We start from the raw sequence: 24,935 nt of genomic DNA, 5'->3' as shown, positions 1-24,935 counted from the left end.
TTGTGCGACTAGAACATTTTGAATTTAAAATGAAAAACATTTATACATCTATTTTTGACAATGAGAGGGAACACTCAAATCCTTGAATCTTAAACATTTGTTTAGATACTAGTAATATACAGTAGTTTTTAAAGATATATCAAAAAATGTAAAATCACAAAAATACTGAACACCGAGGAAAATTCAAAAGGACAGTCTCTAATAAAATGGCAAAATGAAAATGCTCAAACGAATGGATAACAATAGACATATTCCTGACTTGGTACAGGAATTTCCTCATGTAAAAAATGGTGTATCAAACCTGGTTTTAGAGCTAGCGAAACCTCTCACTAGTATGACAGTTGCATCAAATTCCGCTATATAACGATGTGTGAACAGACATAATAGTTCAAAATGTCAAAAATAGGGAAACAGCAGCCAACATTGTGTTATATAATTCTAATCACTTTATATATGTAGGCTTAATACATGTAACTGTAAAAATCGTCCGAATTCAAAACGTAAATATCTATCGACCAAGGCATCAATTTTAAATGATATCAATGTCAATCATTTGTAAAACGACTCTAGTGTATATACTTCTTAAATGATTCAAGTTTTTAGCATGTTTAAAAAACACGAAAATTACTCTCGCTACGCAAGACATTGCATGCTGGTTAAACAACCAGTGGAGAGTAATTTCTTATCTGTGTACTATGGTAACATATATTTTTATGTGTATATAATACATGCAACCAATAGATTTATTTGCGCAAAATTTAATAAACATGCAATAACTTTTAGCAGTATCTTAATTTATATATAATTTTATTTGAGATAGTATATTTATATATAAGTCCAATCACTTGTAAATGCAATTTTATGAAGATTAAAATATTTATTCACTAAGTCGCTTAAACCTGATTCTATTTAAATCTTTCTAAGGTGTAAGTTAAACATTGTTATACTTACTTATCGACCATGACGTCAGGTGGTGCTATTTTCAGACAATCCATGTCTAAAATATCAGGAGAATATTTCATGGTCAAATTCCATTGTTCTTTGTCCCAATTCGAGCAGTTCCTCACGTCAACAAGTGATGCAATAGTTTTTGCATCTGCTGTTCCTGAGGCCTGACAATAAATATAGTTAATAAGTTTAGATGCTGTAAAAACTATTCATAGATAGAATCAGCAGGATGATCATTGGCAGATCCGGGGGTTGAAACCCCCTTTGTTTTGGACGATCAATGCATTTGAAAGGAAGTATATAGTTGGAACCCCCCTCCTTTACTCTGGGTTGGGAATCCTCCTTTTTAAAATGGCTGGATCCGCCCCTGATGATTCTCATGAAATGAGATACAAAAAATATAAAGCATTCATTTGTGTAAGGTACAAAATTATGTTCTTTTTTTTAGAATGAAGATGTGCATTTAGCCAAGAATTTGTGTTCTTACTGGGTACCGAAGGTGTTAGGTTTTATGTGTTTATGGTATTTTATAAATTAGATTAAATAAGTATTGTCCATGTATCGAACTTATAGTACAAAAGAAACTGTTACTAAATTTTAAAATATCACCATATATACAGATAAAACTAATCTTCATATCAAGCATATATAGTCCAATTTTCGGCGTAGGACTACTGAGCGCCACCGAATTACATTTTGGACGAAAAGGCACATCCGGTTGTCCTTCTGATATATGTACTTGCAAACTATTTCTTAGAGATCATGTGATCTGTTGTAGAACTGAATAATTATGTGGATTGATCTTTAGTTATATCAAATCATATAAATAATTCAACGTTAATTAGATATGATTCTGAAAAAAAATCATCAAAGAATGATGAGTTCCTCATGTTGTTTTTTTTAAATTTCTTACCAGCAGAATTCTGGCACAATCTATATTTCTGTCAATGGCTACCCTGGTAAAACAGTCAATGTATTCAAGACCTTCACACATGACAAGCTTTTGATCTTTATTCATTAGTTGAAACATGTTGCGCTCAACAGTGGACTGAAAAGGAAATAAAAAAAATCATGTATTTACATCATTCATGTAGTTTATGAAAATTTCAGCTTACAAGATAGACATGTTTTTGGCTGAGATATCAAAGTACTCTGAATTTTTATAACATACCAGTTTATTCAAATGTATAAAAAAGAAGATGTGGTATGATTGCCAATGAGACAACTATCCACAAAAGACCAAAATGACACAGACATTAACAACTATAGGTTACCGTACGACCTTCAACAATAAGCAAAGCCCATATCGCATAGTCAGCTATAAAAGGCCCCGAGAAGACAATGTAAAACAATTCAAACAAGAAAATTAACGGCCTTATGTATGTAAAAAAATGAACGAAAATCAAATATGCAACACATAAACAAACGACAAACAAATGTGTTCATCTTTTAACATATACAACGGACCTACAAAACACACTAGTAAACCAAATTCAATTGTCAAATCTTGCTTTAACGTACTAATTTTATCAACACTGTCGTATCAAATATGACACACAAACTTAATTAGCCAATGTAAATTATATAGCAATACAGCCTACATTTACCTCTCACTTCTTTTTTTAGACAACTTTGACAGGCTATAAATTGTATACATTTACCTCGAGAATGGCGAAAGGAGTCTTTGGTAAAAGTCGTAAATCTGCAACTGAAACTGTTCTTGGGTCTCTAATAAAACCTAATAGATCGTCTTTTCCCTTTTGTTTTAGAACAGCCCATGTCTTCATGTAGAATTCAATACCATCACAAGTTGACATATATGCAGTTGTTGTGAACACTTTAAACAAAACAACAACTTTAAAGGAATGTCCTAATGCAGGTAGATCAAGACTTTGGTTAGCGTGCTACTTTGATTGTATATTACAAATATAGTCCCTAGTGTTGACAGTGGGTTACTTGCCATTAATTTTTATACCCCTTCCAAATTGATTTCTCCATGTTTAATGCCTCAAATTGCAAGTAGGGGGTGAAATTACACTGTAAACAAATTTGGGTCCAGAATTTTAAAGGAAAGTAGTGATTTGGTCCAGCTGAAAAAGGTTTAAAATTAGCACTTCGGAAGCTGTCAAAAGATTTCAAGACGCCCTAAACATAAAATTGTCCATATTTTGAGTTAGAGGCGATGAAGTTTTCTATAATTTTGATATAATTTGTCCCAAAAGTAGTACAACACACTGTTAAAGTTTCTTCGAGAAAGCGCAGATGGGATTTTTTTAATTTTCATTTATGTTCTAAAAGAAATGCACTACGAAATAGTGGTCTCGGACCAAATGTCCAATCAAATTAAAATATGATATATATACAGATTCAAATATGCCTACATTTATTGTTTGAAGATGTCAATCTTTTTAACAAAGCTTGAGTTAACCTTTATACAAACAGAGCAAGCAACCCAACCGAAGTTTTACTCTACAAGCATTAGGAAATTAGATCTAATCTTAAAACCCGTCTGATACTGTTATTAAGTGAAATGTGTTTTATTCATTTGTGCATGAAGTTTTTCCATTGTAGATCTAGTGCAGGTCATAAGTTTTTATCATTTCGGATTCTTTTGTTATCTAACTCGTAATTTTTTTAGTAAAATACTGGTGTTGAGTTGCTGTTTTTTTTTTAAATGAGCCAAACATACTGATGAAGTTAGAATTCATATCTATGAAGAGACTAAATTCCCCATTAAAATATTTTTTATAATTATTTCAAAAAATTTCAAAAGTTGTGAATACAACTGTTTGCAATGGTTGTAAACACATTTCCGTTTATCAATTGTTGTTGTTATGCCTGGAAGTTTTAAGAAATAGTTGTTATTATAATAAAAAAGAAAACACAAATGTTCACAAAAAAATACTAAAAAATTCCGTATTCGAAAGATCGCTCCTTCTTATTGATAGCAAACTCCGAGCAATAAATTTGTTGTTCACTGATTTTCATATATCTGAAGATATCCAATATTTGTTTGTTTATTATACTAGAATGCGTTAAATCAGTTTTAGTTACTGTAGCTACCAAACTGAATTGTACTTACATGACGTGTTGGAGAGAAAATCGTAATCGTCCTGGATTTTCAGAGACCAATTATTATAAAATTTCTGTTTGATGACACCAAAATCATCAAATGCCATGCAAACCTTTGTCTTGTCGTTAAATAACTGGCACGATTGACATTCCTTGGGACACGGGAAACTTGCAGGAACAGGTGACCCGGTTGGTACTGATAAAACATAATATTATAAAATACTTATTGCTTTTATTGAAAAATATTATACCATTACTTCTGGTATCAAATTAATTTTTTATCTAAGATTTATTTTATCAGTTAAAGTACCCATTTTAGATGTTTAAAACGTGACTTATGTGGATGTTTTCATTGGTCAAAATATCATTTACAAGAATGACGAGACTGCAATGAAAGTTTTGAAACCGGACTTTTAATATTACTCGTTTTATTTAAAACTATCATACTTTATATCGAAATGCCAAATTTTGATTGGTTTATTCAAGGAGACTTATGTACAAAATAACATACACGAAGTCAATCAAAAATATGCAAATTTATTATAAACATATCCACAACAAGTACATACCTATTGGTTTAACAGAGGGTAAAGCTGGCATTGACGGTATATTGGCTGGAAAAGTCAACCCTCCAAAAGGATTAGGTGGCATTGAAGGTCCGTTAGCTGGAAAAGTCATACCAGGTTGGTTAGGTGGCATTGACGGTCCTTTACCTGGTAGAGTAAAGCCTCCTTGCGGTTTCGGTGGCATTGAGGGACCGTTAGCGGGAAAAGTCATACCTCCATGAGGATTCGGTGGCATTGAAGGTCCGTTAGCTGGAAAAGTCATACCTCCATGAGGATTCGGTGGCATTGAAGGTCCGTTAGCTGGAAAAGTCATACCTCCATGAGGATTCGGTGGCATTGAAGGTCCGTTAGCTGGAAAAGTCATACCTCCATGAGGATTCGGTGGCATTGAAGGTCCGTTAGGTGGAAAAGTCATACCTCCATGAGGATTCGGTGGCATTGAAGGTCCGTTAGCTGGAAAAGTCATACCTCCATGAGGATTCGGTGGCATTGAAGGTCCGTTAGCTGGAAAAGTCATACCTCCATGAGGATTCGGTGGCATTGAAGGTCCGTTAGCTGGAAAAGTCATACCTCCATGAGGATTCGGTGGCATTGAAGGTCCGTTAGGTGGAAAAGTCATACCTCCATGAGGATTCGGTGGCATTGAAGGTCCGTTAGCTGGAAAAGTCATACCTCCATGAGGATTCGGTGGCATTGAAGGTCCGTTAGGTGGAAAAGTCATACCTCCATGAGGATTTGGTGGCATTGAAGGTCCGTTAGCTGGAAAAGTCATACCTCCATGAGGATTCGGTGGCATTGAAGGTCCGTTAGCTGGAAAAGTCATACCTCCATGAGGATTCGGTGGCATTGAAGGTCCGTTAGCTGGAAAAGTCATACCTCCATGAGGATTTGGTGGCATTGAAGGTCCATTAGGTGGAAAAGTCATACCTCCATGAGGATTCGGTGGCATTGAAGGCCAATTTGCTGGGTATGTCATCCCTCCAGGAAGTTTTGGTGGCATTGACGGCCAATTAGCTGGATAAGTCATCCCTCCAGAAGGTTTCGGTGGCATTGACGGCCAATTTGCTGGGTAAGTCATCCCTCCAGAAGGTTTCGGTGGCATTGACGGCCAATTTGCTGGGTACGTCATCCCTCCAGAAGGTTTTGGTGGCATTGACGGCCAATTTGCTGGGTAAGTCATCCCTCCAGAAGGTTTCGGTGGCATTCACGGCCAATTTGCTGGGTATGTCATCCCTCCAGGAAGTTTTGGTGGCATTGACGGCCAATTTGCTGGGTAAGTCATCCCTCCAGAAGGTTTTGGTGGCATTGACGGCCAATTTGCTGGGTATGTCATCCCTCCAGGAAGTTTTGGTGGCATTGACGGCCAATTTGCTGGGTAAGTCATTCCTCCAGAAGGATTCGCTGGCATTGACGGCCAATTTGCTGGGTAAGTCATACCTCCAGAAGGTTTCGGTGGCATTGACGGCAAAAATCCAGAAAGAGGGTTTTGAGCAACAGTGACTTAAAAAAAAAATCATAAAATTGAAATTGATCTGTTCGCGTTCATGTATATATATAGATAAATATAAGTACAGTACAATACCTATGCAATATGAACAATTACATATATTTGCTCACATCCACTTTAAACTTTGATGGATAGTTGTCTCATTGGCAATCACACTACATCACCTTATGTTTATAATCAAATGTAAAGAAATAATATATACCCCCCGGTATATATTTTTAATTGAAGTAATTTCCATTTAACATTTTGATATTTTACATTGTTTATGGTACCCCGTTCATGTCATGTTTAATAATTGCATTCCTACAATCAAAAATAGCAAATTAAACTTTATAAACCCTTCACTACAGCAAAGAACATTCTCATTTTTTTTATTATCGCCATGGACAATTGTCCTATGTTCGGCAATTTTTTTCTCAAAAACAATTCAACAGTTTGTGTGTAGACATGGTGATGTCAAATGTAGAGAACGATTGGTTAGACAAACTACATTATCGCAGTGATGGAAAACGCAGGATACAAACCATCTTTTTAGAATGCCCATAGGGGTTTTACGTGCAAGATGGCTCTTATAGTCCAACAAAACCTTCAAGGGGGCCTTCAAATACATTTTAATGTTGTTATTTTTTTGCTTCTTTACATTTTAATAAGCCTATAGCCATTGTAAAATTAATTGTTTTGTTTAAAGTTGTGGACAAAATTGCTATTTCAAAATTTTCATTTGGTAGCCTACAATTATGGCTTTTCAACGTTTTCGGTACTTATACATCTTCGGATTTCAAGTGTTTGGCTTTCAGCGTTCCGGATGAAGGTAAATCCAGAAAAGCGCTTCGGACGCAAGAAATTTTTAAACGTGTTGTTTTCAATTTTTTGGCATGTATGACACAGTATATTGCATATGAAAGAAATTATAAGTCAACGAATATGACGTGGAAAGTACGGAAGATACTGTACAACTAAATAAAGTGTTGTTTATTAAAATTCATTAAGCTGAGATAAACCGAAGTAAAGACATTTAGTGATGTCACATACATTATTGTGTTAAATTTGGTACTGTTTCTGACTGGTTTACTTTGTGAGACGAAAAAATAATCATGATAGGTCATGCTGATTTAAAGACAACGTGAATACGAGGATTTTTTTTTTGGATTTGAACGATAAATTGAATAATATACATTTATTTCCAGTGCCTGAGGGTGGTATGAAGATTTGTTCAATGACACGTGAGATAGTCTCAACCAATCACATATGAACTATTCTATCAATATGTATAAAAAGTGGAATAGTATCATTCATATTTTTTTACTTACCATGACAGGTCAGGAGCCCTGCAAGTAGAGACAACAACGTGTTCGATTACAGTTTTCAAAACTGAGGATTTTTGCTTCGTTATGTGTCTATCAATACAATTGTGTTTACCTAATACATACATTGTACTCTTTTATATATATGTATTACAATATTTATTATAATATTTAAATATATATAGAAGCTATATTAATAAATATAGTGTCAGTAACTTAACTATGTAAACTATATGTTACATATACTTAAACATTCAGATTGAGCAGTATTTTGTATAAAGCCCAAATGTCACTACCAAGTATACTTCAAGTCATTTTCTGTCACTACCAAATTTTTTGGTGGAAAAACCCTAGGGTTGAATTTGATTTTTTAACTGAAAAGATGTTTTTTTCTGTTAACAGAACAGAACGATATTAATTTTTTTTTTTGATATTCCTATGTATTATGAATTCTAGTTGGCAATTTAATTTAAATATCTTTAGAAGTTATGGTTTCACACATATATGACTCTGAACTGCTTAAAAGTCTATAATTTCATTTAACAGTATCCAATTTAAAATGTATTAAGTATGGTAAGCAAAGACCTTTCAGTCCTTATAAGATTGCATTTAAAGTGTAATGTAAGTATTTGTTATGACAGTCATTTAATATTAAAAGCAGAGTGTTAAATACTTGGCATAGAAATTTAAAGCTTAAATAAGTTTCATTACAATATCCTTCTTTCAACGTTCAACGTCATTTCCACGGTCCAATTATCACTAATTTCAATTTATTATCTTTAACAATAAGCAGGTTAAAATGTCGCAGGTCAGTATACAGCGTAGGTGTAATCCTTTAGTTATATCATTATTGAATTATACAAATTTTCCCTACCAAAAGTAGATCAAATGATCGTGAACGATTATGGACTTATTTTTAACCTTCAATTCTCGTCAAAGAGGGTGATCTTTTACAGCTAATTTCCTAATGCTTGTAGAGTAAAACTTTGGTAGGCTTGCTTGATCTGTTTATATAAATGTCAATTCTAGCTATGCAATTAATATTGCCATCTTCAAATAATATATATCATGTTTAAAGGCATATTTTAATCTGACTGTATATATAATGTTCAAATTTGATTGGACGTTATCCCAATTGCAATTGTACAATATACAAACAAAGTAAGCAAGCTAACCAAAGTCTTGCCTTACATGCATTAGGAAATTAGCTGTAAAGATTTTATACAATGTTTATGAACCTGAGCTTGAACACCTGTATCAAATTGTAAAAAAACCAAGACTGTATCCATAGTTCACGGATGCCCCACTCGCACTAATATTTTCTATGTTCAGTGGACCGTGAAATTGGGATAAAAGCTCTTATTTGGCATTAAGATTATTAAGATCATATTATATAGGGACCAGAAACTTCATCAAAAACTGCCTTGAAAAAACTGTAACCTGAAGCGGGACAGACGGACAAACAGATGCACTGTGAGACCGATAAACATAATGGCCCTAGGTGGGGAATAAAAAACTTAACTTATTTCTTACATGATAAAATATTTGAACCATATTTGATTATTTGTGAAATAGGACTATTATATTAAAGAACGAAACAACTACACAGGGGATTGATCGTGAACTCATAAAGGAGCAAAATCAGGCGCGTTAACAGGGTACTAAATATAATTGACTCCTTGTGTGCATGTACCATGTGAATGCAGTCTAAGTCAAACTGTCATGATACATGTATGTACTAAGATTGAATCAGAATTTACCATTTAAAAGATACATGTATAAATGACCGCAAAAACATGTTTGCCCAGTTTGGTCTCAGACATATCGTTTCGATCGGCCAATTCGTGGTGATGGTCATACATGTAAAACTTAAGTTGTGTGGATTTAAGTCGTTCTTCTACCTACAATTGCTGAAAATTATTTGAGTTATCAGTTCACATATGTAAATTAAATATTTGATATTTAACATTCCATGAAATGTTTGTAATTTGGGGACAGGACATAATATATATTATAAAAAAGCTTGAAATACTTTTTTCATTTTCTTTTTGTCTTTGAGATTTTATTTTAATTCGGCATCAAATTAATAAATAAACAAGCATGTCAGTAGTGGTTTACAATAAATAATAATTGGAATACTGGCTGCTTGTTGAAACAGTTAACAATACTAGACGAATAACCTTGCTATAAGAAAGTACCTGACATTCTAAATTTAACATCTTTGCTGTTTTATTTGTTGCAATTATAGGGATTATTCACAAAGACGGATACCACTATATTTTTGTACTATTATGTAACAAATTGTGTGTTTGCGTTTTATTTTTATTTTTGTAGAACAGATACATAAAAAAGGAGATGTGGTATGATTGGCAATGAGAAAACTGTCCACCGAAGTTCAAATAAAGTGGGTATAAGCAATTATAGCCAACCTTCAGCTATGAGAAAAAAACCCATGCCGTTTAGTCCACTATAAAATACCCCGATATAAAAAAATATATACAAAACAATTAACAAAAACAAATATCAAGACAGACATGAACCAAAGACAACAAAAGAACTACAGGCTCCTGACTCGGAACAGGCACATAAAGTGGTGGAGTTAACATGTTTGTAAGCACTCAATCCTCTCTCTAACCTAGGACAATGTTATAACAGCAGAACATAAAAGTAAACTATAAAAAACCAGTTGAAAGAGGCTTAACTCATCAAATTGATACAAAGAAAAAAACATCTAACAAAAACGCAGACAGAACATGGTAAGGTATGTACTGTTTAACGAGCAGACACTAGTAGTTGGTCTTTTATTTAGTACCAGGAAAGTAAAGAAGAGTGTGAAAAAACAATAAACATTAAGTTTGCAACCGCAAATTTTAAGGGTTGTGTTTGTTTAAATTTTGAGTGGATTCTGGGAACATGTAAGATTCTCATCTGATCGACACCCCTGGTTTTAAGATAGCTTATGACAATATGTTTAAGGCTATTAATATGGTAGAATAAATGGTTACCGTAGTAACTATTTCATGATTTTTTACAAAACATGTGGAAAAATATGCAATATATTATTTTTTTAAAAATAATTGTGAATTTTGTGTATTCAATAAAAAGATGGGAATTTTTATCGTCAAAATGAGTCAATATTTTTGATTTTTAAAAATTTCATCTTTTGTGAATTATGTAGGTGTATCAGTGGGAATCATGATAGATAAGTTATTTTTGTCGGGCAGTCAACATAATGGTTTTTGCAATATTAAAACACTATGTTGTTTGAGGCTTTGTCATCTAGCACAATAATAATTACCTCATGCTACTTTAAAGGATTAGACACCTGTTTGCTGAAAGTTCATTATAGTCAATCACAGCTTCGTAATTTTCAAAAGCTTATTAACTGATATATTTATTTTAAATACTAGGTATGCATGGCATTGCATGTCTACATTAGTAACAAATATTCTGTAAGTTGGAGAGGAAATAGAATCAGATTAAAATTATATTAAAAAAAATTAGCAATCTCACGATGTCAAAAGAATATTTGAGAAAAGTCAAAAGGTTTAATATAAGTATCAGGAAAAAATCATCAGAAACTTAAAAAGACATTAAAAGCTCAAGAGCAACAACGCAATTTTAAAAGACGGAAGAAAATCACAATATTAATAACTAGGACAATTTCAAGTTCCTTCCGTTGGAAAAGTGCAAGTAATAAATGACAATCAAGAAACATGACAAAACCGGAATTACAACGGTTACCATTAAAATAGAAATATTCAATTAGTCGAAACAGACTAATGTCACCTACAGTTTACATATTGTCCTTCATAAGCTATATGGTCGTTAGCACGAACAGACTGACCGTTGACCGAAATGATGCCAACATTCAATTTGATGCTGCAAATCGATAATCAAAGAGGTGGTCTGCTATTTTCCCCTGAAGACAGAATCCTCCGGAGAAATAAATTATATATAATATATACAATAGTCATCCTGTATATGTTTTAACACCATTCTACTCTCTTATTTCAGTAGTCTAAATTATAAATTTTAGATTTTGTTTTATTCCTGTTATTACGGATCTAATTTAAAGTAGTTTTTAATTTGAAAATATAATGTAAAATAAAATAAAATCAGTTTTACTTGAACAGAACACTTTGGCGAAAAGTATGAAAATATCAAATAAATCAACCCTGATATGATAAAAATCAGCACACATATTGCCATATTGAACAGTTTTAAGTCATACCTGCTCCAAGAAAAAACAAAAGCATGTAAGAATCCATTCTTGACCCACCGACCTGCAGCGGAATAATGTTCGTTTTAAACCACAAGTTTTAATATATATCCGATGATTTATTTTAATTATAAATATGGATTGACCTAAACCATTCCCATTGTTGCTCTTAATTCTTTAAAGCAACACGCTTTACCTTGTTGCTTAGCTATTTTTCAACAGACTATTTATTACTATTTGATCATCTTCGAATTTAGTAATTTTCATTTTAGTAAATATAAAACAATTCTATCAATGGGAAGGTCAACTATTCATATATAAGGATAATATATGGATAGTCGACCTCCCAATGGATAGAAACAAGTGTCTGTATATACGTCTTTTTAGGGATGACCAGGATATTGACGAACGAACGTACGAAAGCGTAACTTGACGAATCGTACGGAGCGGGAGCGGCAGTTTATACATATTAATGAACTAATTTTAACATAAAATCGTCGAAGTGAATGAAATTGCATGGTTCTGCATGTAGTTTAAAGAAATATTACCTGTTTATTAGCCTACTCAAAGCATTAATAATTTAATGTTTGCTTCAATGGAAAAAGGTGCACTCGATATTCAAGACTCTGTTTTAAAATTTGAGGTCCCAAAAGTGTTTTGAGGGGAATAAAAGGGTGAAAGCATAGATATCAAAGTTTATCATATTGATGACTCATTGATGTAATTCATTTTTAATTTTAAATCTTGTTTTCTTTTCTGAAATTTATCTATCTTCGTTGGCTTATGCCCCCAGACAAGACAGATTTGGCTGGTTACAAGGAACCCTGATCAAATTAAAGAAATAAGTTCCTAAATATTTTTTTTCTTTTAATATTTTGCATGTCGTAAAAAAGGGATGCTAAAAAAATAGATATTGAAGTTTATAACTAGTGTATTGATACTTTTGATAGTCAAATTGCAGTTGCATCTCTTATGGTTATTACATTTTCCGCTCATTTAATTCGTTTATTCATTATAATTGCAAATTTATACGAATATAAATGAGTTTACAGACTGCTATTCTCCAATATACCATTTATAGGAGGTGCATACTGGTGAGGGTCCAATCTTTGAGTACTAAGGGATATAACCCTAGAAAAATTGGACCAGATCATCCAACCCACGCACACAGATGGACCTAAAGTACGTTTCAACTGGCTGAGTATCACATTCTAGCATCAAAAAATAAAAAAATCAGGCAATATAAATAAAACATCATTTTGAAATGTTGGTTTAGACATTCCTGAGACAATTACATTTTGTGACATTTGTCCAACTGCTATGGCTCCATGTGAAAATCGGCAATTTAGGACAAAGCACAATTTTTTTTATTATTATAGTTAACATGTAATTACCGGAAATTAAGTTATTTTGTACCTATTTTTCTACACTAAGGTGGCAGAAACCAGTTATTTTACAATAAATCTTTAGAATTTCATGGATTTAGGATTTTATTTTCTTGAAAATTCATTCAAGCTTATATACAAATAAAATGTATGGTTTCAAGGAACTAAGATGTGTGCGTGCTTATGTAAATATATAGAAAACCTTTAAATGTGGGTGTCTGTCCAGCATGGAGATTTTAAAATTTATAAATGCATTGCAAATAAGGCAAAAAATGTGATGCTCTGATACCAATCTAATGCTCACCTGCAGAATCCTGCTAAAAGCCGACAAGAATTTTAGGCAAAATTCAAGAGATAAAGGATATTTAGTGAATTAGAGCCTTGTCCGATCCTATCCTTACCATCAAAATCTCAAGATATTTTTGTTTACAAAAAAATGAATATTTCCCCCACTTTGATTGGATGCCATCAAGTGAGGAGACCACAATTTTGACATCTGATTGGACCTATATGTGAAGGAAATCCCCACTCTGTGTATGCAACTACTTACTTGTGTAGTACAATAGCCTAGAATTTACATTCATTTATTTTTTCAGTCCACATGATGCAGTTAGATACCTCAATACTTAACTATAACAAAATTTCTGCGTGGGACACTTGTTCTGGTACACCAAAACTGGTACCTGCCACCTAAATCAATGGGTATATTACTAAACGAAATCCTTCCACATTTTAAACCTCAACCAGATGCTCCGCAGGGCGCAGCTTTATACGACCGCAAAGGTTGAACCCTGAACAGTTGGGGCAAGTATGGACACAACATTCAAGCTGGATTCAGCTCTAAATTTGGATTGTGATTAAATAGTTGACACAGCAAAGGTTTCTGACACAGAATGAATGTGGTCTAATGAACTTAAAATATTTGTTTTGCCTTTGAGCAATTCACTATGCTGTTGAATATTAATTCTGTCAAAAAAATGTTTGAAGAAATGTTCTTTTTATTTATGAAATCTGAAATGAGAAAAAACATCCCCCTTTCCCTTATACCAAAACTGATCTCAATTCAAATTTCTAAAGGAGTTTGCAACAATAACTACTCATTTAAATACATCATAAAATATTGATTATTTCTTGTATTGTTATTTTGTAATAATTTAACATAATTACAGCCGATTGCATTGAGTGTGTAGGTAAATGTAGAATATTTGGTTAGCTTGCTTGTTAGCTAAACAATAAAAGTCATTATTATGTAAGGTATACTACCATTTTTTCGAAGTAGCCTAGTCCTACAGACAGATAGATTGGTTATCTGTCGGACTAGTCTACTCTGGAGTTTACCTAACCCAGTTATGACTTCACAGTTCAGCCAGCAAGCACGCTAACCAAACATATTATCTTTACCTACACACTCAATGCAATCGACTGTAATATAAGATCGAGACCAGGGTCATTCAACATTTGGACAATTCATAGGAAAGCCTCAAGAACCATTCCACCAACGTTTGAATTAGATTGACAAAATTACTTCAGAGGATTTGATTAAAATGTGAAAAATTAACAAACAGATGACCAACGAACGAACAAACATACAGACGAAAGACGCCCAGTGGTGACATCAGCTCGTGTGCACTTTAAACAAGCACACATTTTAAAGGACATTTTTAAATATTGTAGCGCTAACGGACTTACTTTATTTGTACTTGTGAAAGCAAAACTAAACTACAGTTTCTATGGGTATTTCATTTTTTTGTACACTGTTTTTTTAATCTGACAAAAACCGTTGTCCACACAGCGATCAAGCTTTTCTTCTAGCTTCTTAGATCTTTCAATGCTATCTGCATACTGCATGTACGCCTCCCTTGCCAGTCTAATGTCCTTTTCTTTAGCACTAGTAGTTAAGCGTAACATACGAAGTAGTGATAGGTAATTTGTAAAAACATGGAAAATCTGATATTAAATCAATAAGAATTACAAAAAAAAATCATTGAAAAGAACAAAAAGGGGGGGGGGTTCTACCTCACAAACGCTATTGGTCATTTTATATATATTAGTATCTGCATTTGTCTTATAAATTTGTTGTGTCACTGAGGTGTTGGAAGTGATCTTTAATGTCGTCATTTGCATTGTTAATGGACCAAGTAAGCCTTGTATGAAATCTGATGACCAGTTTAACACTAAACATATTGCTTCGTCAGTGGTTGACAGGTATGATAAAAGAGTACCATATGATTTTTAAATCGAGGGGTGGGTGGGGGGGTCGGGGGGTAGGATGAAATTTGAAAAAGGCAGGACTAGAGTGTGAAGTAAAAAAAGGCGGATGACAATTTATGTAAAAAAAAGTCGGGACAAACTTATTTAAAAAGGCAGGACCGAATAGAGTGAAAAATAAAAAGGACAGAGATTACACTTAAAAAAATGCAGGACAACATTTAACATACAAGCCCACAACCCCCCCCCCCCCCCCTTTCCTCCTTTAAAAAAATCATTTTTGAACGGGTTAAAAAAACGATATAATTATATTTTTTAAACTGATCGATAAGATTACATATAAAACTTGAATACCCAATTAAAAAAACAGATAAAGAAACGATCCCACAACATAACATTTACATATTGTTTCAGAGCATCTAAATTATGCATTCATATCTGTATGAGTAAAGTAAAAGTTGTCGGTGCACTCGAATACTCCTGTTTTTGATGTACATTTCATCATGCGTTCAACAATAATAAACAACTATGATATCGTAACATACGTAACACTTTTATACATCTTTTATCGATAAATCATGAAAACCATTCAAAATTGGTATATTTAATGCATTTCTCTTTATTATCGTGATTTTATCCGAATACAATTCAAACATATTAACCATTACATAACAACACCTTTTGGTTTTAAGTACATCTGTAAACATACAATTACCGCTCCTAATACGTTCGTTCGTCGAGATAGGTTCGTTCGTCAATATCCTGGTCATCTCTACTGTAACATCACTGATGATTGCAGTCTTCGTTGGAATTCTACGTTCTTATTGTGATATATATGTAGCATGAATATAGAAAAAAAATATAAATATTACAAAGGTCCAGATTAGTATGAAGCAATACATTATATTTTCGATATAATACTAATAATGCAGTGTTATCTAATGCACGGTTTTTTTAATTGCTGAAGTAATACAATTTATGAATATTTTATGAATGTTTCAGTTTCTTAGACAAAGAACTTTGAAGTTATTTTCAAACTATGATGCGATCAATGAAACATTAACAAATATTGTTAAAAAGTAATAAAAAAATAGAAAAATGTGCAATTTTGGAAACTTTGTGTATTGAATATTTATTGCACTCCCATTTGGTCTGTCTCAGTCTATGGAAAAGCACAATAAACAAAATTGGCTTTTATCCAGGATATGTGATTTTTTTACAAAAATATAGAACCGTTTTCAGGTGATATATCTTTACGAAATGACTTTGAATCAAGAGCCTACATAACAAATTGGAAACTTGAAAAAACACATAGGAGTTATGCCGCCCAAATCATAAAAAGAGAACACTGGCGTTATATATAAAATACGTCTTGCTTTTAACACTATGTATTTCAATCGTATGAGGCAACTTTATAAAGAACTGGGCTTCAAATGAAATATGAAAAATGCTAGAACTATTCGAAATTTATTGTTGGTCTCTTTGTCGTTTTTGTCTCGCTTTGACGGAGTCGGTGGCAGCATCGGCGGCGTCAACACTATATTAGTTCGTGATTAAGTCTAGTTTATGGTGACCAACAAGTGGTAAGTCAATGATATTTTGTATGCAGATATATAACCATTGGGAAGTTACTGTTATATACAAATACTCAATTAAAATACAAAAACAAACCAGAGTATACTGATTTGTATCACTACAATATAAAAGTTTAAATTAATACCAAGGTGAGGTTGAATTCCCTGTCATTTATGCATAATCCACGCACGAACCTATCCAAGAAAAAAATCTCTGGACATTAACATCACTTTCAGGTATAGTGATGTGATTTTTTTTTTAGACAAGTGCTTGTGACCATACACAAGAACTTGTACTCATCCGATGTTCAGTACTTCAGTACTTTGATTATCTTTGGTGAAAATAAATATTATGAATTCCCCTGTCCTGTCAAAACAATTTTTATTTACGGTCTGAAAATTCGTCCGCCTAACAATCGTAATGAAGGACATATTAAAAGTCCCCTGCAGCTTACAATCTCAGGTAAAGTTATTGAATCACATTTAGTCTTCCATTGTTATATATACCTATTACAATATGACAATATTTGCTTTTTATTAACACCATATCAAACTTGAAAGAATAATTGAGAATACAAACTATAATCGATTTCTTTCAGCTTCAAGTCAAATAACTTTTAGTGGACTTTTAATCACATTTTGTTCTTTATTTGTATATTTGAGTTGTCTTTGCTTCTCGATGAATGGCTTGCGAATAGACCACTTTCGAGTTCATCCGTCACCGGCAAAAACTCGTCAATTATGCACGCCTTTATGACGTCATTTACCAGATAGAGGGGGTCGCCTGTATCCCTGCACTATTTACGTTCATCAAGCGTCTTAGTGATCGTCTTTGTGCAGGATAAACTAGAAAGCATGGTTGCTCTGTAGGTACTAACTGACAATTCCCTAATGACAGCAGTGTTGATTGTCAATTTTGAGAATTCAATTTGCCGAATAATTCGTACAATATAGAATTATAATTTTCAAACCACTCGCTCAACATTGGAAGGAAGTGACGACGCCCCTTAACGCACAAATGACGGTGATAAAGGCGCGTATAATTGACGAGTTTTTTCCGGTGACGGATGAACTCGAAAGTTGTCTAGGTTTATTTACTGAGAAGAAAGCTTGATTATATGAGCTCTTTCAGCAATTCCATGAAAAATGGATGCAGTCATGCCTATCGATATGTACTAGTATATCATTTTTTTTTTACCGATACTGACTTTTACGAAAAAGAAAGAAAACATTCGACACTCCCTTTTTTGGACAACACAAGTAAACAGGAGTTGGGTCGGTTGTTGTGCTCGAGACCTTTATCCGCCACTCCTAACCCCGATAACTACAATCATTTGTTGCATATTCATGACTTCTCTCTCAATTTGGAAATGATATTAATATTTTAAATTGCATAGTATGCATTAAAACATTTTCTCATTATATTGCTGATCTTTACAGACAATGCACAACAACCGACCCAACTCCTGTTTACTTGTGTTGTCCAAAAAAAAGGAGTGTCGAATGTTTTCTTTCTTTTTCGTTAAAGTCAATATCGGTTAAAAAATGATATACTAGTACATATCGATAGGTATGACTGCATCCATTTTACATGGAATTGCTGAAAGAGCTCATATAATCAAGCTTTCTTCTCAGTAATTTTCAAGTTCAGTTCAGTTCAGTTTCTTGTATATTCCTCCATTAATTGTGGAGCACTACCCAAAGGGTATAGTTTGAGGAACTATGTACATCTAACAAGACAAATTCAATTACAAAAATATGTAATGCACTATTTAGAAGGTACATTTATATGAATATTTTACAACTTCACTGTCATACCTCAATATTGTTTCATCTTTTATTTTACAATCATACGTTTTACTGATAATTTATATATTTCAAAGTTTTGACCTCCACTGAGTTGGGAATAGAACTGGCATGCAGTAAAAAAATTAGTTGGTCGTCTATTTGGCTCTGTGGGATGTACAAGTACGAAGCCACGTTTGGTCAGAATGGGACGCCTAACACATTAAACCCGATGTCTCGATTTAAATGAAGGACCAACCAGTTTTATTCGACAAACACTTTAACAGGGGTCCTTAGGTGGCGTGTTCCAATGGGGAATACCATTTTTTTTTAATACAAAATAGGACTTGAAGGTCTTTTTTGGTTATTCAAAAATGGCCAAAAGTTATTTTTTGGCTCGTGTTTGCTTTGCTGTTGTCATGAATTGTTTAGTTTAAATTGTCTACCTATCTTAAATATAGTTGGTTTTTATTTTTACGTACACATTGGACATGTAAACTGAAATATAAAAAAAAACTAAAACTGTCAATTTGTTTTTAGCCGATCCTGTTATATAATGACTTAAAAAACTAGTTTAATGCTCATTGGCCGATAATATTACTAATCTAGTTATTATGTATTTAATGTTAAGTGCAGGCCGGTCGATTGTTTCAATGTTTAAAAAGTCACGCAATTAAAATCTAGGACATGATTCATTCTACTTAGCTACCCCCCTCCCCCCCCCCCAATAAATAAAAAAATAAAATAATATCAACAGAAAAACAAACATTAATCCTAGATATTTATAGAAAGTGAAGACTATATATATAGAGGCTCTAAAGAGCCTGTGTCGCTCACCTTGGTCTATGTGAATATTAAACAAAGGACGCAGATGGATTCATGACAAAATTATGATTTTGTGATGGTGAAGTGTTTGTACATCTTATTTTACTGAACATTCTTGCTGCTTACATTTATTTCTATCTATATTGAACTTGGCCCGGTAGTTTCAGTGGAAAATGTTAGTAAAAATTTACAAATTTCATAAAAAATGGTTAAAAATTGAATATAAAGGGCAATAACTCCTAAAGGGGTCAACTGACCATTTTAGTCATGTTGATTTATTTGTAGATCTTACTTTGCTGAACATTATTGCTGTTTACAGTTTATCTCTATCTATAATAATATTCAAGATAATAACCAAAAACATCCAAATTTCCCTAAAATTACCAATTATGGGGCAGCAACCCAACAACGGGTTGTCGGATTCATTTGAAAATTTCAGGGCAGTTAGATCTTGCCTAGATAAACAATTTTACCACTTGTCAGATTTGGTCTAAATGCTTTGGTTTTGAGTTACAAGCAAAAAACTGCATTTTACCCCTATGTTCTATTTTTAGCCATGGCAGCCATCTTGGTTGGTTGACCATGTCACGCCACACATTTTTTAAACTAGATACCACCAAGATGATTGTGATCAAGTTTGGATTAATTTAGCCTGGTAGTTTCAGAGGAGAAGATTTTTGTAAAAGATTACTAAGATAAACGAAAAATGGATAAAATTGAATATAAAGGGCAATTACTCCTAAAGGGGTCAACTGACCATTTTGGTTATGTTGACTTATTTGTAGATCTTACTTTGCTGAACATTATTGCTGTTTACAGTTTATCTCTATCTATAATAATATTCAAGATAATAACCAATAACAGCCAAATTTCCCTAAAATTACCAATTCAGGGGCAGCAACCCAACAACGGGTTGTCGGATTCATCTGAAAATTTCAGGGCAGTTAGATCTTGCCTAGATAAACAATTTTACTTCTTGTCAGATTTGCACTTAAAGGTTTGGTTTTTGAGTTATAAGCAAAAAACTGCATTTTTCCCCTATGTTCTATTTTTAGCCATGACAGCCATCTTGGTTGGTTGGCCAGGTCACGCCACACATTTTTTAAACTAGGTACTCTAATAATGATTGTGGCCAAGTTTGGTTTTATTTGGCCTGGTAGTTTCAGAGGAGAAGATTTTTGTAAAAGATTACTAAGATTAACGAAAACTGGTTAAAAATTGACTATAAAGGGCAATAACTCCTAAAGGGATAGACTGACCATTTTAGGTATGTGACTTATTTGTAGATCTTTCTTTGCTGAACATTATTGCTGTTTACAGTTTATCTCTATCTATAATAATATTCAAGAAAATAAGTGAAAATGGACAAAATTTCCCTAAAATTACCAATTCAGGGGCAGCAACCCAACAACGGGTTGTCCGATTCATCTGTAAAATAGAACATAGGGGTCAAATGCAGTTTTTGGCTTATATCTCAAAAACGAAAGCATTTAGAGCAAATCTGACATGGAGTAAAAATGTTCATTAGGTCAAGATCTATCAGCCCTGAAATTTTCAGATGAATCAAACAAACCATTGCTGGTTGACAATTTTCCACATGTCAGATTTGCTCTAAAAGCTTTGTTTTTTTAGTTATAAGCCAAAAACTGCATTTTACCCCTGTATTCTATTTTTAGCCATGGCGGCCATCTTGGTTGGTTTGACGGGTCACGCCACACATTTTTTAAACTAGATACCCCAATGATGATTGTGTCCAAGTTTGATTTAATTTTGCCCAGTAGTTTTGGAGGAGAAGATTTTTGTAAAAGTTAACGACGACGACGAGGACGACGATGACGACGACGGACGACGGACGACGGACGCCAAGTGATGAGAAAACCTCACTTGGCCCTTCGGGCCAGGTGAGCTAAAAAAGGATTGATATTTCTACCCTATTCTGGTTCCATGAATTCAGAGAACGTATTGAATGGTAAATGATGGTAAACAGATTCCTGTTATTGGTGTTATGTCATCCTGCATGCGCGAATTACATTGTTTATATCTTGTAGGAAGGTTGAAGATAGCTTGTACAATAACTATAAAACTAAAGCCTTCATCACATATTTTGAAATTATATTCTTTCTCATATACATATGAACAGATGTTTGTTTATACAGTAATCTAACGAAACAATAAAATGAGCAAAAAAACAAAAATAATTATATGGACTCAGTTTGATGATGAGTAATTTGAAAAATCATTGTTGATACACATAATTCTAACGTTCGAATTAATTTTGGCAAGGAACATGCACATTTTTTAATGGCAAGGTTTTTTTCTCTCAGGATTTTTTTTTTTTTTTTTTAAAGAACAAAGAAACTACTTTTAATTACAAACATGAACAATACAAGACTCATTTTTCGACTCCTACTGTATTATTTTATCCCTAAGATGCCAAACTATCCCCCTTAACTTTAGAAACAGATATGTGTTTTCAAGAAATCTAGAATCAATCAATTGATTTAAGAAACAAGTAGACCACACTCCCAAAATAAAATTGATACACGGTGACTGATAGAATAAAATATTGTTTTAAGCAAGTACATGTAGCTAATTTATTTTATTCCATTGAGATGTAAATTATATGTGTGAAAAAGCAATTGTAATGAAATAGATCCATGTATAGTAGTGGAAAAGTAAATAGTTCAATTAATGGTACTGTGAGTATTGGATATTTGATTAATAAATAACGATCTAGAAATAAAAAAAGAATTCAATTTGGTTTTATAACTGACCTATATACAAGTCCTATATATTGGCATAAGACTACCCATTTATTGAACTGATAATTATTGACAAAATAAGTGGTGCATACAATTATACTCTTCTTGTTCGTACAAAAAATGTATATCGTTTTAGGTTCACGCGTGTGTCAATGTCGTGAGACATGAATTAAGAGACTTAGTCAAATTAATAAGAAATTCAGGATTAAGCTATTTAATTTCTGATTACTCTTAATTCGCAATTGCTTTTTGCATAAATATCACCTTCTCTGGGTCAAATTCCACCAGGTATGCTGACAATCGGATGTTTCAAAAGTTAAAGATCCATATGTTTAAAAAGCCATATATCCATATATTGAACTCAAAACGATTAAAACTAATACACAAATATGTCAAAAACAATGCAAATATCCACATTTAATTGGAAACTATAAAAAAAAATTATTCTTGAGTAAGGCAAATATTATCTTCCTAACGTTGTTACGCATCTGATTTATATATAAACTTTACTTAAAAAATCACATTATCATATTACTAATAAATTCTTCGGTTAAGCATTTTTGTCCGAACAATTAATTGCTTAAACATAATATATGCCTAAAGAGAGCACCAAACTGCATTATTTATAGATACCGTTGATATCGTAAAACAAAACTGCACAAGAAGCCTTCAAATTGAACAGCTAGTTGTGTCAAAAACATTTTTATTTCTTTAATGTATTATTCTATAGTTCATTTTACATCGAGGAACACGTAACATATGGACATTTTTAGCATAGTGTGCTTCAAAGTAGCATTCATAGGTTTGATAATATTTTACGGGACTGCTTACATGTAATATAAGCAAAGTTGCTTGTTTATGAGTTATTATTTTCTACACGTATAATTTTACATTGCATAATTCGACCCCTGAAAGAGAAACATGCCGTATAAATGCAAATCAAGATGAAAGAATAAATTAAAGCTTGAAGTTCTACTGTCTATTTTCTGAACTGTATCATAATTTTTGTTCTGCTTTGTGTGTAAACTTCGTTTTTTTTTTTTATTAAATGAAAAATGGACTGTCATCGTAACCACGTCGAATAGCCCGACGGTCTCGGCCAATAAATCGTCTCCTGTCATAAATAGATACCTCTCCTAACAAAACTTCTTCCTTTACCTTTAGCATTATTCAAATCACTACCAAGTCTCATATATGGGATCTCTTCAGACTTTTGGTGAACATTGTTTTAATAAAAGATTTCTATCTCTGATACTCCTACTTTTTCACATTAGTCATTTAATTGTACAGTGATAGAAATACAAGAGAGTGTATTCCGAAATCTATACAAGATTTCATATCTTCTGAAATTCTTCACGGAATCAGGTTTTATGCTGCGCATAATATTTAATTGTTAAGTAACGTTGCAAGTTGCCTTCACAACAGTATCTTTATGTTGTATAACTGAGACAAAAGACCAAGTTAGAGGAGAAAGTAAATCCCATACAAGCTGATTTACTCTTGTACACAATTTTCTGGCCTAGTAACTAATTTAGTCAACTCATTATGCTTGTCTTCTGAAATACCCTCACGAAAATAACGCATTGACAGTGTCTGCAAAAGCGTCGTCTACAATAAAATCAACATATATTCAGACCTTTAAGATTGAGCAGCGACATTGTGAAAATCTTTGTCACTCTTTTTTGTTGTTCCTCCTTTCATGTTCTACAACCTCCTTATCTAACAACTGATCACATGTATGCTTATTATCTACATGATTGTTAGTTACATCACAATATTCTCCGGGTATTTTTCTAATCTACTCGTGCTCACGATACGCGGGCCGTATTCTATTCTGATCATGTCAACTTCCGGCGGTGAGACCTCTTAGCAGAATAATTCCAGTTTCAGTTTGTGTTTGCTGCACTTCTGTTCCTGTTGTTTCTTTGTTTTCCTCTTATAGTTGATGTGTTGCTCTGGGTTTAAGTCTGTAACCTGGATTTTCTCTCAATTGCTAAAATTAATGACGTTTGAACACCAGTATACTACTGTTACCTTTATTTGATAAAGACCAACATTTAAACTTGGAGTGGACCTCCAAGTTGTATCTGCCAGATATTTGCCATTGTACCTTACATGGATAGAACAAGTTAACCTTATCTATAATTTTATTATAAGTTATTGTATCAAATATGGTGTCACAAGTTAATACCAATCTAATTAAAATATTGATCTCTGATTACGTTATACTGCATATGAGCAGTATAACGTAATCAGAGATCAATATTTTAATTAGATTGAAGTTAATACCAACTCACCTGGATATTACCGGAAATGGTTTTGGGGAGGCGAAATTGTTTTAAATTGTGTTTTGTAACAAGAAGACGATTTTGAATACAAGTAGACGAAAAAGGCGAATAACGTTTTAAGTGTTTAACACATGTCAATATTCTTTTGTCAGTTTCACTAATAATTTATTTGACAGTTATTTATTCCTTTAGGGACAGAGGTTTGATTTTGTTCTTTGTCATTGTTATGACAAACTATAAGGACAGGTGTCAGTGTTACTGTAACTTATTACCATCATCAGTGTTTCTGATAATTAATATATTTATACTGCAACTAGTTGTGTTTATTTCCTAAATATAGTAACACAGCTATATTTTGTGCAATGCCAATTTCATCATGGAACACTTTCTTATTAGATTGTTATTAAGATTTAGATTTAAAAAGCTACCAATGTATTAATTTAAGTTGTAGTATAAAAATAATACTGTGGATTCATTTTCATTCGTTGG

At 33.0% G+C, this 24,935-nt stretch overlaps 1 protein-coding gene across 1 annotated transcript in view; it reads right to left on the bottom strand.

Annotated features, from left to right (window-relative positions):
• Nucleotides 1-11,780, bottom strand: part of LOC134725108 (uncharacterized) — a 37,265-nt gene extending 25,485 nt beyond the window's left edge. Inside the window, exons 1-7 of the mRNA XM_063588655.1 lie at nt 11,632-11,780; nt 7,404-7,421; nt 4,590-6,086; nt 4,031-4,216; nt 2,610-2,785; nt 1,862-1,996; nt 952-1,112 (exon numbers count right to left, since the gene is read on the bottom strand). Of these exons, the coding sequence (XP_063444725.1) occupies nt 952-1,112; nt 1,862-1,996; nt 2,610-2,785; nt 4,031-4,216; nt 4,590-5,790 (1,859 nt within the window). The 5' untranslated portion in view covers nt 5,791-6,086; nt 7,404-7,421; nt 11,632-11,780. The remainder of the gene's footprint in view (nt 1-951; nt 1,113-1,861; nt 1,997-2,609; nt 2,786-4,030; nt 4,217-4,589; nt 6,087-7,403; nt 7,422-11,631) is intronic.
• Between the last annotated feature and the right edge of the window lie 13,155 nt (nt 11,781-24,935).

This window comes from Mytilus trossulus, chromosome 7, assembly GCF_036588685.1.
Source record: "Mytilus trossulus isolate FHL-02 chromosome 7, PNRI_Mtr1.1.1.hap1, whole genome shotgun sequence".
Lineage (NCBI taxonomy): Eukaryota > Metazoa > Mollusca > Bivalvia > Mytilida > Mytilidae > Mytilus > Mytilus trossulus.
The sequence above is the reverse complement of the archived record's forward strand: the minus strand, read 5'-3'. Positions and strand labels throughout refer to the sequence as shown.